Source organism: Trifolium pratense, linkage group LG2 (genome assembly GCF_020283565.1).
Source record: "Trifolium pratense cultivar HEN17-A07 linkage group LG2, ARS_RC_1.1, whole genome shotgun sequence".
Taxonomy (NCBI): domain Eukaryota; kingdom Viridiplantae; phylum Streptophyta; class Magnoliopsida; order Fabales; family Fabaceae; genus Trifolium; species Trifolium pratense.
The window spans coordinates 12158503-12174352 of NC_060060.1; the positions used below are offsets into that span (position 1 = coordinate 12158503).

The 15850-nt window shown below is 30.7% G+C and overlaps 1 protein-coding gene across 1 annotated transcript; it reads left to right on the forward strand.

Annotated features, from left to right (window-relative positions):
* The first annotated feature begins 4609 nt into the window (after positions 1-4609).
* LOC123910362 (AAA-ATPase At5g17760-like) lies at positions 4610-9222 on the forward strand. Its single transcript, XM_045961460.1, has 2 exons — positions 4610-5740; positions 8499-9222. The coding sequence occupies exons 1-2, from the start codon at positions 4733-4735 to the stop codon at positions 8994-8996; spliced, it is 1506 nt and encodes a 501-aa protein (XP_045817416.1). The 5' UTR covers positions 4610-4732; the 3' UTR covers positions 8997-9222.
* The last annotated feature ends 6628 nt before the right edge of the window (positions 9223-15850 follow it).

Consider the following 15850-nt stretch of genomic DNA (forward strand, 5'->3'; position numbering starts at 1 on the left):
ATTAATGAAATGATAGAAACTTTGTAAAAAAAAATGTTTCTATTGAAACATGGTATCAGAGCTTTTATTACTAAGTGATCTAGAGTTCGATCTCCGTTCCCCTCAATTTCTAATTAAAAAGTGGAATTTAAGCATATGTTAGGTGGGCCTATGCATTATCCACACTTCAAACCCAAGTGGGCTCTTGCGTGTGGGGGCGTGTTAGAAATAATATAAAATCATTGATGCGACTTTATCCTAACAGCGTAAGCTTTTGGGATATTCAGTTATTTTACAATTATTTTCATAGTAAAATTTACATTTTTTTATCCTTAATTAATGTTTCAGGGCACTTTTTTTATTGAATTAATCATTTGGTAAGTTTGGTCAAGAGTTGTTCTCATTAGGAAATATAATTTTGATTATCCAAATAATTCATTTTAAGGAAAAGTCATTAACCACTTTGGTTGTTCTATTCAAAATATGGGCTGCATCTGAGAGTTCATTTGATTTTCACGAGACTGTACTAGAGTAACTTGGGATTGTGACTGTGGCATCGAAGGCATATGAGTTGGGGGAAGCTGTCCTGATTGCAGTGAAGAGATGCCTCTCCTTGGCTTAACTGAATTTATGGTACTTACTACCTGCTTTTCATATGTTCCAAATTTTTTTTTAATAGCAGGCGTAATTTTTTGCTTGGGAAGCTGTAGGAATGCTATTAAGCGTTCCACCATAATTTTATATTGCCTTATCTTTTCAACCTGATCTGGCTTTGACTGTCGAGGAATAGAGTGGTGCTTATAAATAAAAATGGTAATTGGATTAATCAGAGTAAATCAATACCAATTGACAACGGATTCCCAACATTATTACCCTAAACAATTCCCAGATTATTGACAATTTCATAACCTAACAACAAATAAAACTCAAACATAATCTCCACCACAACAAAAGAAATCGAAACATAAATGGAGAATATGGCATCGAATTATTTAAAGGAAGTACCTCTTTGGTTTATACTAAGTGACGATAGAAGAAATCCAGACCACGCAAAGCAAAATTGAATTTAGCTCAAACTTTTCGTGGGCCTTGATGAGCTTTTTGATAGGTTTGAGTTATGCCTTCAAAGAATTAAAAAAAGATGTTAAAACAAAATAAACTGAAATTTTTATTTCAAAACAAAAAGGTATTTTGGTGCCTTAAGTCTATTATTATTAGGTTAATTATTTTTTAAACTTACAAGATCATAAATATAGAATAATTTAGTTATTTTCTTTTTAACATTTATTTTTCTATTGTAAGTCTATTTAAAAGCAGAAATATTTGAATCAATTCAAAATTATAATTTATCTGAAATCTTTGATTAAACCTAAATAGATCCTGCATTGTTCTTTACTTTGATGGTTCATTATGTAAAGTTATTGTCTTTTGAATTTTGTACGCATAGTTTATAGTATTTATTATCTCGTGAAATAGTGACATCCATTTTTTAAAAAAAATACTAATTTGTGTTTTATTGATACATTTAAAAAAATTGTAACAAAAATAAATAATAATAATAATAATTGGTATTGGCTTGGGACCTGAGAATGTGTTTCTCTTGAGGTCTGAGGTTCGATTATCTCTAGCGTCAATTTGGGTGGGGTAATTTAGTTTCTTCAAAAAAATAATAATAATAATAATAAACAATCTGACCTAATGAGCCATGTAGACTTTTGCGAGTTAGGATCCTCTCCATTTCTCATTCTTTCCATTTCCTTCATTATTATATAGTTTTGAGAATATAAATGCAAAAATGTGATATTAAGTGGGTCCAAATATTTTTTATACACCAAAAAATATTTAAAAACTTTGGTAATGGAAGAAATGGAAATGATAGAAAATGGAGAGGATCTCAACTCCACTTTTGCTTATTGGGTCGGGCATGGATGGGTGGACAATAAAATTTACGGACTGGGTTGGGCTAAACGCTTTAAATGTTTGGGTTGCCTATATCAGGCTCAATCAGAACAAGTTGACGTGTTTGACAATTGTAATTTTGAACAATGTTTAAATAACTAGAACTTTGACCCATGCGGTGCATGGGTCTAATTAGGTGTAATATGTAATAATAAAAAATAAAATACAAAAATTCTAAGAGCATTTTCAATAAGAGTAGTATAGGGAATTTCATGGACTAATTATTCTATATTTGTTTATGTGCTTATTTTATATTTTATATATTTTTTAAATAATTTTGAAACCCCGTCGTTTTGTTTACTTATTAAAAAAAATTGCTGATAACTAAAGGTTAAAAAATTGATGATAATTAAAGGTTAAAAAAAAAAAATTAAAGACATAATCAAGAACATAAACTTAAGTAGACATCCATAAATAAATAAAAATTGTGATTAATTTTGCCGTTCAAATTTATTGAAAACGGGGTTAACATATTATGATTGCTAAATTCTTTCATAATCGAAACACATGTTTTAGCGGTTGAAAGATTTTATTGTAAGTAAGGGATGCAGGTTCGATGACAAATCTGTATTTTTTTAATATAAAGTTGCAATAAAAAGAAAGAGAAAATGAGAGGGGGAAAAATTTGGTTTAGGGTTAGCTTATGTTAGCAAGCTTATAATATAAGAGATTATTGGTTTTTAATTGTTTAAATTGTGCAATGAAAATTGATGGTGCTTAATTGTCGTATGAAATCTTTCCTATGAAAGTTGATGGAGCTTAACACTTTGTGGACATAATTTAAATCACAATTGGTCTGCTAGTGCATATTGTATCAATTATCACCGGTTAATATTAAATTGTGATTAGTCACATGACTATGGTTGTGTTTGGTTGTATTGCAAAAAAAATTGATTTAGCAGAATTGAGTTTGATAATAACTTTTCAAATTACACGTGATAATATCCGGTAGAAAAAAATCATTTATCAGGAAAGACATAAAAATATTTTGTGAGATGATCCGGTAGAAAAAAATCATTGATCAGGAAAGACATAAAATTTTTTTGTGATAAATAATATAGTCAACAATAATTTTGATATGATATACTTTTAAAATTGATGGTGCTTATCAATTATTGTACATAATTTTAATTACAATTGGTATACTTGCCATAATAGTTGGAAATATTGCCTTGTATTGAAGGTTTACGGGTTCGAATCCTAGTCAAGACAAAATTGTATTATTTTTTAATAAAAATTGCAAGATAAAATGGAGGGAAAACAGGAAAACAAATTAGGGTTTAGAGTTTGCTTGTGTATACAAGCTTATAATATAAAAGATGTATCAATATTTTTTATTTTATTTTTTTTGGTCAAGACAATGTATTAGTATTACAATTAACACAAAAAAAAAAAAATACCAAAAAATTATAAGTACCATCAGATACACCTAATGTAAAGAATTATAAGTACCATCAATCACTATATATAAAAAGGTGAAACGTGCGATGCAAAAACACACATGAGGATTCCACTTCCACACACATATACATTACATTACATAGGAGCGTGCTTTATGCATTTTATTTCATTACTTCAAACCATTGTTGGGGGTATATTGTCGAGTCTAGTAAGACCCGTTTTAATTTTTCTGTTGTATGAATATTTAGAAAATATAGTTGAGTCGTTAAAATAATTGAAAAATATAAAATAATATAAAAATTAAGTGAAGTCCATTTAAAAAATCTACATTAGTGTAATGGATGTGGATACTCTAGATTTCTTTTAGTTCAATGTAGATTGTCGTGTGAACTTCATTTACGACCTAACAGTAAAAATCACTGTTGTGTAGTTAGTATGAATGGGAAGTTTCACATTATTATTTAGAAAAATAATGAAGGTTAATCAACATATATAGAATTAAAAGAATTCGTAAACGCGATGTTTTAAAATTTTGAATTAAAATGTGATGGCCAACTTACTTGTGTGGTTACTTTTAGTTGAATGCAGATTATCCTCCGAGTTTTACTTATGATCCAATTAACAGTCAGTGGATTTTTGTTTTATAACTTAAAATTTTAAGTTTAAATCTAACCATCTGACCTTTATCGATCAATCAATATCTTAAATGGGTGAATGCACACCACCACATGGGACCTAGCTAGTTTTTATATATTAGTTTGGGCTTATGACTCTGTTTGGTAAAAATAGCTGTTAGCTGATAAGCTAGCTGATGACTAATAGTTTATAGCTTATTTTTGCTCCTTAACCTTTAGCTACCAATTGAGCTACTCATCCCAACATAGTTTATAGCTTATAGTTGATGGCTAATGACTGATAACTGATAAGTTAATTGAGGTGTTTGATAAAATTAGCGGTTCAACTAGCTGATACATGTCAAATGATGATGCAGTACGGAAGCATGAAGGAATAACAGACGCTAATCCTATTATGGAACACATGTTTGCAAGCGACAAACCTGTCGGATAAAGTTCTGGAATCCACCAGATTTCCAGAATCCACCAGAAAAGTAATTAATTTGGATCCACCAAACTTGAGAAAATTCTCTATAATTTTTATTGAATCAAAATGTTGTCTTCAAGGCTACAACAATTTTGCTTAAATAGTAGTGAAAAATAAAAATAATAAACCTAGCTAAATAAAAATAACAAATCTACCGATAAATACCGACAAATATTTTTTGTGTTTCTCTAAACCCTGTATTGTTGACACCCGTGAACCCCAATAAATACCAACAAATAGGTCGAGAAACACATACGATAGAATCATAATTTACAAAACACAAAATCACAACATGTTTTCTTCACCAAGAGAAATGCCTTCACCATCTTCAATTTTCTCAGCATATGCATCCATGACAGCTTCAATCATGCTACTTCGTTCCATGGCACAAGAACTCATTCCTCAACCAATTCGTGGTTACCTTTTAAACACTTTCCGCTACTTCATAAAACCACGTTCCTCAACACTCACTCTCATCATAGAAGAATCAACAGGAATAGCAAGAAACCAAGTCTATGATGCAGCAGAATCTTATCTCTCAACAAGAGTTACTCCAGAAAACGAAAGACTCAAAATCAGCAAAGTCCCAAAAGAGAAAAAACTCACAATTCGATTAGAAAAAGGCGAAAAATTAACCGATGTTTACCAAGGTGTTAGTCTCAACTGGAGATTCATTTGTGCTGAAACAGAGAAAAACAGTGCAAATGATATGCAGAACAGTAACAACAGTATCTCAGTTAGATCAGAAAAAAAATATTTTGAACTTAGTATTCACAAAAAGTTTAAGGAAATTGTTTTAGAATCTTATCTTCCTTTCATTCTTGATAAAGCTAAAGAGATGAAAGAAGAAGAAAGAGTGTTGAAAATGCATACTTTAAACACTACTTATTGTTACAGTAGTGTGAAATGGGATTCTATAAATCTTGAACATCCTTCAACATTTGAAACACTTGCAATGGAACCAGAATTGAAGAATGAAATTATACAAGATTTGAATATGTTTGTGAAGAGAAGAGAGTTTTATAAGAAAGTTGGAAGAGCTTGGAAACGTGGTTATTTGCTATATGGTCCTCCTGGAACTGGAAAATCTAGTTTGATTGCTGCTATGGCTAATTATTTGAAGTTTGATATATTTGATCTTCAACTTGGGAATATTGCTAGAGATTCTGATCTTAGAAAGTTGCTTCTTGCTACTGCTAATAGATCTATTTTGGTTATTGAAGATATTGATTGCAGTGTTGATATTCCTGAACGTGGTGGTAGGCATGGAGATGGACAGAAACAGCAGACTGATATACAGGTTAGTGATTATCATCATTCATTCATACCCTTTTACAGATTATAACTTAATTATATAAGTTTTTTTATTTAAACTTAATTATATAAGTTAAAAATTGACTTAGTGTATGTTTGATATTTCTGTGGATAGGTCAGAATCACGATGTTCTACCATGATTTTTCAAATTGACTTACATTGAAAACAAAGTTAATGCATGTCTCATTCATGACCTAATTTTTTAACTTCTATTTTTTTCTTTAAAGTTAGTTTTTTTTTTTCTTTCTTGAAGCTTCTTTAAAGTTAGTTTTGAATTGACCAAAATTAGTACTAATTAATTGTTAAATTAATATATTTTTCTTTCACCGAAGTTTGAGTTTGAGATTGAATCCTCTAACTTTTATAACTCTTAGTTCAAATCAATTAAAACTACAAAGTTACTTTGAGACACAACACCCAAATTTCAAATAGACTATTACATTGACAATGTATATTCTTTACATAATTGTTTATTGGAATGTCACTCTTTAAACATATTAGAACATATAACATACAAAGTTTAACTACTAGAAAATTTTATTTTTTCATCAGTAACAATAAAAAATTTATATTCCTAGATAGATTCACTTTGACTTAACCACTTAGTTAAACTCCTCACACAAAATTAGGGATGGCAACGGGCGCTCATGAGTGCGGGTTTGACACTTATCAAACTCACACCCGAAATCATCACCCAAACCCAAACTCAAACCCAAAGGATGTTCGGGTGGCAAAACAACACTCACGCCCACACCCATTGGGTTCAGGTTTTTTTCACCCAAACTCAAACCCGTAACACATTTGAAAATAATTTGCAAATTTAAGAAATTAAATTCCAACATAAACTTTGAATTAAATTACAACTAAAATTAAGGTCTTTCAAGGAAATTCAAACATAGACTTTCAAGAAATTACAACATAGACTTTCAAGAAATTAAATTACAACTAAAATTTAAGGTCTTCCAACGAAATTGAGGGAGACTATCGGGGTAATTAGGTAATTGTAAAATATTTCGGGTGGGTGTATGGGTTTCGGGTGTGGGTTTGACTGATACCAAATCCACACCCATATTATCGGGTGTCACCCGAATCCAAACCCAAAGCCAAACCCAGTCAAATCGGGTTTAGCCCGTTGACTTGGATTTGAGTTCGGGTGGGTCTCTCGAGTTTGAATTTTTTTGCCATCACTACACAAAATTAGTCAAAAAGTTTTAGTTTTTGTTAATTTTGCCTCTCATGAAAATAAAAGTACTCCTACCATGGTTGTCAGAAGGCGCAGTGCTATATCCGACATGGTTGAATATTTAAAGTATATATAAAAGAATTCCAATTGTGGAATATGACTGTGTTCACAATAGCCAAGTGTGAGTTTTTGGCCTAAAATGGTTATTTTTGTTTCTAGTAGTAGTAGCTATAGCTACCATCACCATGTGAGTTGTGATTGAATTATACAAAGATACAAACAAAAAAGTATTGCATGTGCTATGACAAGTTCATTACTTTAAAGTCATTTCCTCATTTTTGGACAAACTTTTTTCTACTTTAATTTTCTCTTACACACAAGTGGAAACTACTTGTTTTCCTTAGCACACCCTGAATAAGTAAAGTGGGGACAATGGAACTAACGTGTAGCTCAATAATTGGTTAAGAAATTTGGTTTTGCTTATAATTTTATATTTTTTTTCAATAAAGTTGAATTAAAGTTCTCAAAAGCAACTTATGGTAAGCATAAAAAGATGTACTTCCAAAATGAGATTTCACTATCAATCCACGTGCATTTTTGTCCTTTGGATTGTCGCTTTCTATTTTGCTTAAATAATACTACTAGCAAGAGAAAAATACAGTGTACCTACATGCTGTCAAAAGTTTTTGTTATTGAATGGCGGATGCCTCATAGGATGGTCCTCCATGTAACTCTTTACCTTATGATGTGAATTCAAAGTAAATATGGTAAATTTAAAATATATATATATATATATATATATATATATATATATATATATATATATATATATATATATATATATATATATACATATCATTAAAAAATAAGAGTTTTTTTTTTTCTAACGAGTATCCTCAGGACACTCTTTAATCATTCTATTCAAGGTAGGTGATTATAGGTAGGAAAATATTTTGATAATAGACTAAATTGATTGATATTGAATGATTTGATATTTCATTGATTTGGAAAACTAAATTTACCAACTCACAAAGACTAAAATAACCATTTACTCAAACAAATATTTTAGTCTTTACAAAGATTAAAATATTTACTTGAACTACATTAAGGATTGAAGAGAGTATTTAGCAAGGGAAAAATGAAGTGATTAAAGTACTTTAGTTGTGCTATGCACTTTTTTATCAATAATTTGACTTAGAACTATCTAAACTAGTTACACCCTATTTATAAACGAGTAGATTTGGTTTAAGAGCAAAAAGATTTAGATAAAATGCATGAGATTCTAGATTTGATCTTCATTGGCTACATATTATAAACTAAAAAAGAAAAAAATTATTTTTTATAGTTACACCCTATTTATGTTTTATTTAATTTAAATTAATAATTTCTCAAATAAAAATCCACATTCTAATCGTATGTTTGGTTATGTAGTATAAAAGTGAATTGAACAATAAATTTGAGTGTAAAAATTAATTCTAGAATCAGAAGCTACAATTCTGAATATGCTCCTATACTACAATTCTGAATATGCTCCTATACAATTCTGGTGGATGGATGCAGTTGACATTATCTGGATTACTAAACTTCATAGATGGATTATGGTCAAGTTGTGGAGATGAAAGAATCATCATATTTACAACAAACCACAAAGAAAGATTAGATCCAGCTCTTTTAAGGCCAGGAAGAATGGACATGCACATTCACATGTCCTATTGTTCTTATGAAGGTTTCAAAGTTTTGGCCTCAAATTACTTGGAAATTTCTCATGATACCCCCTTATTTGGAGAGATTGAAGGACTAATTGAAGACATACAAATAACACCGGCACAAGTGGCGGAAGAATTGATGAAGAGCGAAGACGCCGAGGCGACACTTGAAGGATTTGTGAAGTTACTTAAAAGGAAGAAGATGGAAGGTGATGTGTGTGAGAACAATAATAAAATAGAACAAGAGAAGCAATCTAAAAAACGTAAGGTTAGTTGCAAGCAAAAAAGAGGAGGTGCGAATAGCAAAAGCAATGTTGGTGTTACTCTAAGAAGGACAAGAGGAATTAAATAAGATTGAAAGAGCTGCTACTAATTTTGTCTAGAAAGAAAAAAAAATGTTGCTTATTATCTAGGCTTAAGGTTTTAATTTGTTTGTTGTAATCTTTTGCTAAGGTTACATTTCCATCCAAACTGTACTCGAACTATTTTTACTATTTGAGAAGAAAATAATGAGAGACAGATTGTGTTTGAGAGTACTATAGTAGTATCACTAAGTGATAGATTAAACTTCATTGTGATTTGCAAGAGAGCTTATTATGTGATTTTAGGTTGTGGAGGTATGTTTTGCAACCCTAGCAAGCTATAGATGAAAGTACATTTTCGCATGCAGAGCATCATATGCATGCGAAAATGTGGGATATGTATCTTGGTTTGTATATGGCATTGAGGGGGAACATATGTTTCATCTTATTTGTGAAAAGTCCAAGATCTTATTGACACGATTACATATATAACAATAAATTTGGTGGAGTAATTCCAACTTTGGTGTAGCGTATTCGAAAAAATGTACTTTGAATTAGCACATATTACACTTGACAAGAGGGCAAAATGAGTGCTAATTGACTTGAAAATGTTAGTTTTTTTTTTTGACAGTATTTCATTCATAATAATATCGTAAATACATGTAGGAATATCGATAAAATTATGGAAACTAGCTAACGATGTAGCCGCCCCGACAAGCCTATGAGCAACTTCATTTGCTTGTCTCCTAATGAACTTAACATGAGAGTTCGCAAGAGTTGAAGCTAAAATAGTTCTACAATCACCTAGGATAGCTCCAAGATCAGAAAAATAGGTGCTTTTGCTATAAAGACTATCTACTATCCTTTTGCAATCCATCTCAAAGTCTATGTCGTATAATTGTAGGTCCACCGCCCATTTTAAAGCCTGTAACAAACCAATGGCTTCTCCAAGCTCCACATCAAGAATAAGTTCTACCCATTGTGTTCTGGCAGCCACAAACCTTCCATGGTCATCCCTTATACACATACCAATACTGATGACATTCGGTCATTTGAGTATTTTTCATTATTATTTTAAGTATTTTAGTTAGTTTTTAGTAGAATTGCATAGTCAAAAAGAAGAATTTTTGTGAAGAAATTAACATGTCAAAAAGTTTGAAGACTAAAGACAAAAGAGAAAAAGACTTGGGAAAAATTGTGAAGTTCTTGAATCAATCCAAGCATGCAGCTACTGTATTTATCGCGCCACTACACAAGCTTCATAGTGACACGATTTTGCAATTATTTCTACACATGACGTCAGCATGACACAGTGGTGGACCAGCTGTTGTTGTTTTTCTTTGATGAGGTGTCAACACACTAATGGGCTTGAGGCCTTTTAATTGGCACGTGACTCTTCTTTAGGAATATATAAAGGAAAATTCTAGCGTGAGGCCACAAAATTGGCCTCTTTGGTGAGATAGACACTGTGGCCAATAGAAAAGTAAGGGTCTGTTTGGTAAAAATAAGCTATAAGCTAGCTGATAGCTGATAAGCTAGCTGATAGCTGAAAAGCTAGCTTATAGCTGATAGCTGAAAAGCTAGCTTATTGAAATTAAATTGTTTGGTAAAATTAGCTTTTAAAGTGGTTATTAAATATAAAATTACATAATTGATAGTGGGTAGTTTATTTTTTAGAGTGGGTAGTTATTAAATTAAAGGGTAAAAATGGAATAAAGTGTAAAAAGCTATAAGCTATAAGCTCAAATGCTACTGGAAATAGCATCTGAAAAAAAGCTATAAGCTAGTACAAAAAGCTTGTTACCAAACACCTTTAATTTTTTGAAACAAGCTTATAAGCTCATATAATAAGCTATAAGCTAGCTTATTTGTGTTACCAAACAGAGCCTAAGTTGACTTATTCAAATGTCACATAGAATTATATGGTACATACCACTTATTATGTACCTTCATATCTATTAATATTGCAAATAAGTCCCTATCATATTAAAAGTTACATAATTATCTCAATCTTTATATTCTTTTATTAATTTTAATTGTTATTGTTAAAATCAATTGAAACAATATCACAACAACAACATCATTTTCTGTTCAAAGAAATTGTTTCTTACCTTCCTATTAAAAAATAAAAATAATCTCTTCTTCTTCCAATTTAATGTTCACAAATAAATCAAACAAAAAACAAAAATCTTCATCCTCATCCTGATTGATCAGATCTGATTTATTAAAAGAAGTTCATGGTGTAGATGGTTGAAGGTAGTAGTTGGAGTTTTTCTTGACTTGAGTTATCTTCATGAAAGAAAAAAAAAAGTAAAAAAAAAAATAAAAAAATAATAGATCTGAGTTAATTATCAATCGGTAGAATGAATAGATCTGGATTTAACGTTGGAAAATAAGAACGAACACACCACTTCATCAACAAATTTGTTGATGTTCGCATAACTGCCTTACTAAATGGTTAAGTTTTTGAAAATTTTAATTTTAGGTTTCTTATTTTAGACAATTTGAATCAAAATTAAAAGCATAAATGTATTGTAAATGGTTTTTGTGATGTTTCTGGATAATTAATTGTTATTTTCGCCGTTAAAATGAACATGATACTGACGGGTATTAAGCTTGGATCGCGGATCTGAAACCGGGTCGAATTGACCCGGCTGAAGGTTGAAGATGATGTTAATTTATATATTTTTTATCAACGCTGATTTTATATATATATATTATATGACGCAATGCAAATTAAAAATTCATTCATGTGTCCGAGTGGTTGCAGGTTTTAACTCTATACGGGACGCGCGCGAGTTCGATACCTGTTCACAACATTTTGTGAATTTTTTTAAAAATTTTCCTTGAAATTCAAGGCAGAAAAAAAAAATTGAATGAAGAGGGTCTCGAACCCATGACCTACTGACTTTACTCTCATTAGCTAACCACTTGGCAGTGTTAATTTTTGTGTATTTTAGTCCACCTTATCAATATATCTCTATTTCTGAAAGTTTAGGACCAATACACTAAATTTGTCATTTTTTTAAAAAAGATAATATTTGTCATTTTAAACATGTAATTATATGGATTAAAATGAATTATATAATGTTTATGCAATTTAATTATTTTGAATCAAATGTTAATATAATTTATATTTGATTAGGGAGTACCCGTATCATCTTTAATTAAATAAAATTATTTTAAAACACTATTAAATGTGGTAATTGACTAATGGTTATAATCCGTTGAAGTTAATGTTTTAAAAACTATATAAATAAACTAAAATTTAAAAATAAGATATAATTTGACTTAAGATTATACTCTGGTTCAACTGAATCACTATTAATCATAGTATTTGATAATGGATTATACTTCGGTTCAAAAGTATTATTAACCCTAGTTTTTTAATACGAGTTATACTTCGGTTGAAGTTTATGACTTAAAAATTATATAAATAATGTAAAATTTAAAAATAAATAATTATTTGACTAAGTTTTAACTCTAAATCAACTTGAACACTATTGACCCAAGGGCACATGTTGGACTATATTGATTTTGTGAGATTCTAAAGACTTTTTTAAAATCAAGATTTTTAACACATGATTTGAATGAATTTTGAGAGATTTTTTTCAAAAGACTTTTTACGATCAAGATTTCATAATACTTTATATATTAGGAAACTTTTGTATATTTGGAAAATTTTAAAAGAATCAATAAATTTTAATAAAAGAAATTATATTTTTTTGAGAATGCTAATATTTAAACAAAAAAAATAAAAAAATCCTTACTTTTTTTTTTACGTATGTATTTCTAATCACCAATAAAAAGGTCACCGCCACCACCACCATATATGTAATCTTATGTTGTTCAAAAAATAAAAATGTAATTTTATTAAATTTTACCTTACTGTTAAATGTTTTTATTCATTAACTTCAGTCGGATTATAAGTATCGGTCAAAATATAATTTAATAGTCCAAAATATATTTTTAAAGTTTAATTCATTAACTTCAGTTAAGTCATATTATAATATTAATTCATTTTATATTTTAAATAGTAAATTTGTAGTTTATTTCTATAATATTTAATAAAAGTCTAATAATATATTCAATTAATTTTAATCCCCGTAGGGATTATTACAACCGAATTAAATAGAATATGTATGTATCAAGTGCATAGTTTAACAAGAAATGTTTACAGCCAAGTTGGTAAGTGTTGGTTATTAATAAATTTAGGTTCTCTGTTTGAATCATGCTTGTGCCATAGTTTTCATTTTTTATTTTTCGCTTTTTTAAAAAATTATAATTCACAAAACGCTACCAATATGAATCGAACCCACGACTGCTTTGCAACGGTAACACACACCAACCGCTACTACAACGAAACTTGTTGTTGTTATCTTCGCATCATGAAATATTTATAAAGATAGAGCGCGTTAATATATTAAACAAAGCATCATCTTCAACCTTCAGCCGGGCCATTCCGACCCGGTTTCAGACCCGTGGTACCAGTCTCGATTGCAGTAAACGCAGAACCTCCAAATTAAAACTTCAATTAAATTTTGAATCTATAATCGATTTTGTATGACAAATCTTTTTTTGTTTACACATAGATGACAAATTTAAACATAGATATTTTTTACTTTTCACAACTGGAGAAGAAAAACGTTTCTGGGATTGTCAAACTTAAAACCAAATAGTTTTGAGTTCACTCGCGTTTGGGGCTACAGATCTGAGATTTGCTTTTGCAAATATCCACACATCAAAGGAATGAGTTTAAATCGCGTTTCAGCATCAAACTCTCGTTTGGAGAAAAATCTCAGATCTAGAATAGTGGTAGTAATTTCCAGAATATTTAATTTTAAGGTTGTTGTTCAATGAAAATGGAGGATCTGGATGGTGAATGATGAATACATGAAGAATGAAGAACACAAATAATGAGAAAATTTGTACTTTAAAAAGACAAATTAAAAATTGGATATTAGTTATATGATTTAAATCTAAATAAAATAAGTTTTAATTATTAAAATAATTTTAACTAAAAGAAGGGGTGATGTGCAATAAGTAAAACTTTCATTAGAAAGACTTACCATAGACCTTCATTACAATGTAGAGCTGATGTGGCATCACTTAAAATTCTATTGGGCAATTCAATTGACCTCACTAAAGAGGCCATTTTACTGGCCTCACCATAGAAGCACCCATATATAAATAGGAGCTTCATAGTAACCTAGGGGGGAACGAGACTTTTGGGAAAAAACGGAACCAAGGAATTCACGCCGTCAGGGAGAGAAGAAGCAATTCCCATTGGAGTTCTTATTCAAGGTGCTTTTCATATTAATTCATGTATAATTTTCAGAACTTAATTGTTATGTCAATTATTATTATGAGTAACCAATCTCATCAGATTAGGAATTATAGATGATTCTCTTTGAAACTATCTGAGTCATGTAACTACGTGTTCTAGTTTATTCAATGAAAACTTATATTTATTCAGTTAATCTCGTGTTTTTTGTTTTTCGTTAATTGATCACTTTCGAATTGATTTTAAGTTATAAATCACTATTGACCCTAGGGTTTATACTGGAACTAGATTAATTGTTTGTCAATCGTAATTGCTATAGGAATATAGAATTAATTGGCATGATTGTTAATATAACGTTCGTTAAAACTTTTGATAATATTAGTTTCGCCTAAGGAATTAGGGTACTTTATTAGATAAACGAGATTGATGAGCCAAGGAATTGGACTCGGTCTATTTTGTTATATTGTCGTAATTATAAGAATTTCATTGTTGAGGGCTAGAACCTAGAGGATCAGTTAGGGACAAAGAGAGGATTCAAAATAATTCCTAATCGTCTTTCTCTCATAAAAGTTTACGATTCTACTTTCTTGCAATTTTAAATATTGTCATTGTTACTACAAATCAATTTGAAAACCCCCCCTTTGCAATTTATTTATTAATCCTAATTTAATTTAATTGTCTAGTTGAAAATAAGAACAATCCCTATGGATACGAATCTTATAAATTTTATTACTTAACGACGAATTTAGTACACTTGCTAAAATTGTCATCAAATACCCACCTTGTTATGAGCAAGGGAAAAAGAAGCGTCTACATTGCACTTGTACCTTCCATGACTTGGCTTGACCCAAATCATCTGTTGCGGGTCTGTCTGAACAGTGTTGGTTAGAGAGCGGATCTGTTGTGCATCACGCCAACTTGTAATTAAATGTCTGGCTCGTGCAACCACGGTTTGGTCGGAGTCGGTGATATTGTCCCATACTTGATTATTTCTGCGCTTCCATATACTCCACACCATCACACTAAAGAATTCTTGCTGGTCTTTGTCTAGCCTGTGCAAAACTGAGAACAGATTCTCATCAATATTATTATTAGTATTCAGACCTGCATTTACATGATTCCATAGCCCTGCTCGCTGCCAGCAACGCCTACTTGACGTACACATAAACAGCACATGCAAGCTGTCTTCTTCTGCGTCGTTACAAATAGTACACTGCACCAGACATTGTACACCGCGACTATTTAGTCTCTTGCGCGTTGGTAATACGTTCCGACCTATACGCCAAAGAAGGTTCTTCACTTTTGGTGGAATTTTCGCGCGCCATATCTGATTCCAATGGCCAGCAACGCCGTATCTGTCGTGACTGCCTCTAATGTTAACACAATATTTGTAAGCGCTGCGTACGGAGTAATTGCCATCTTGTTCCAGCTTCCACACTAATTTGTCGTCACACACTGAAGCAAAGAGTAGGGTCTGCATAATTTTCCTGACAATATTACTATCAAATATGTCACATATTTTGGCAAAGTCCCATGATTTTGAGTATGGCAACATGAGATCTTTTACTGTTGTAATATCACCAACATGCTGCATATCAGAAGGTATGAGAATTGACATGC

What these genes read in the sequence shown, in the direction of transcription:
- LOC123910362 (XM_045961460.1), top strand. Translation starts at nt 4,733, where the DNA reads ATGTTTTCTTCACCAAGAGAAATGCCTTCACCATCTTCAATTTTCTCA. An exon ending in AACAGCAGACTGATATACAG is followed by an intron (nt 5,741 to 8,498) that starts GTTAGTGATTAT and finishes GGATGGATGCAG; the next exon opens with TTGACATTATCTGGATTACT.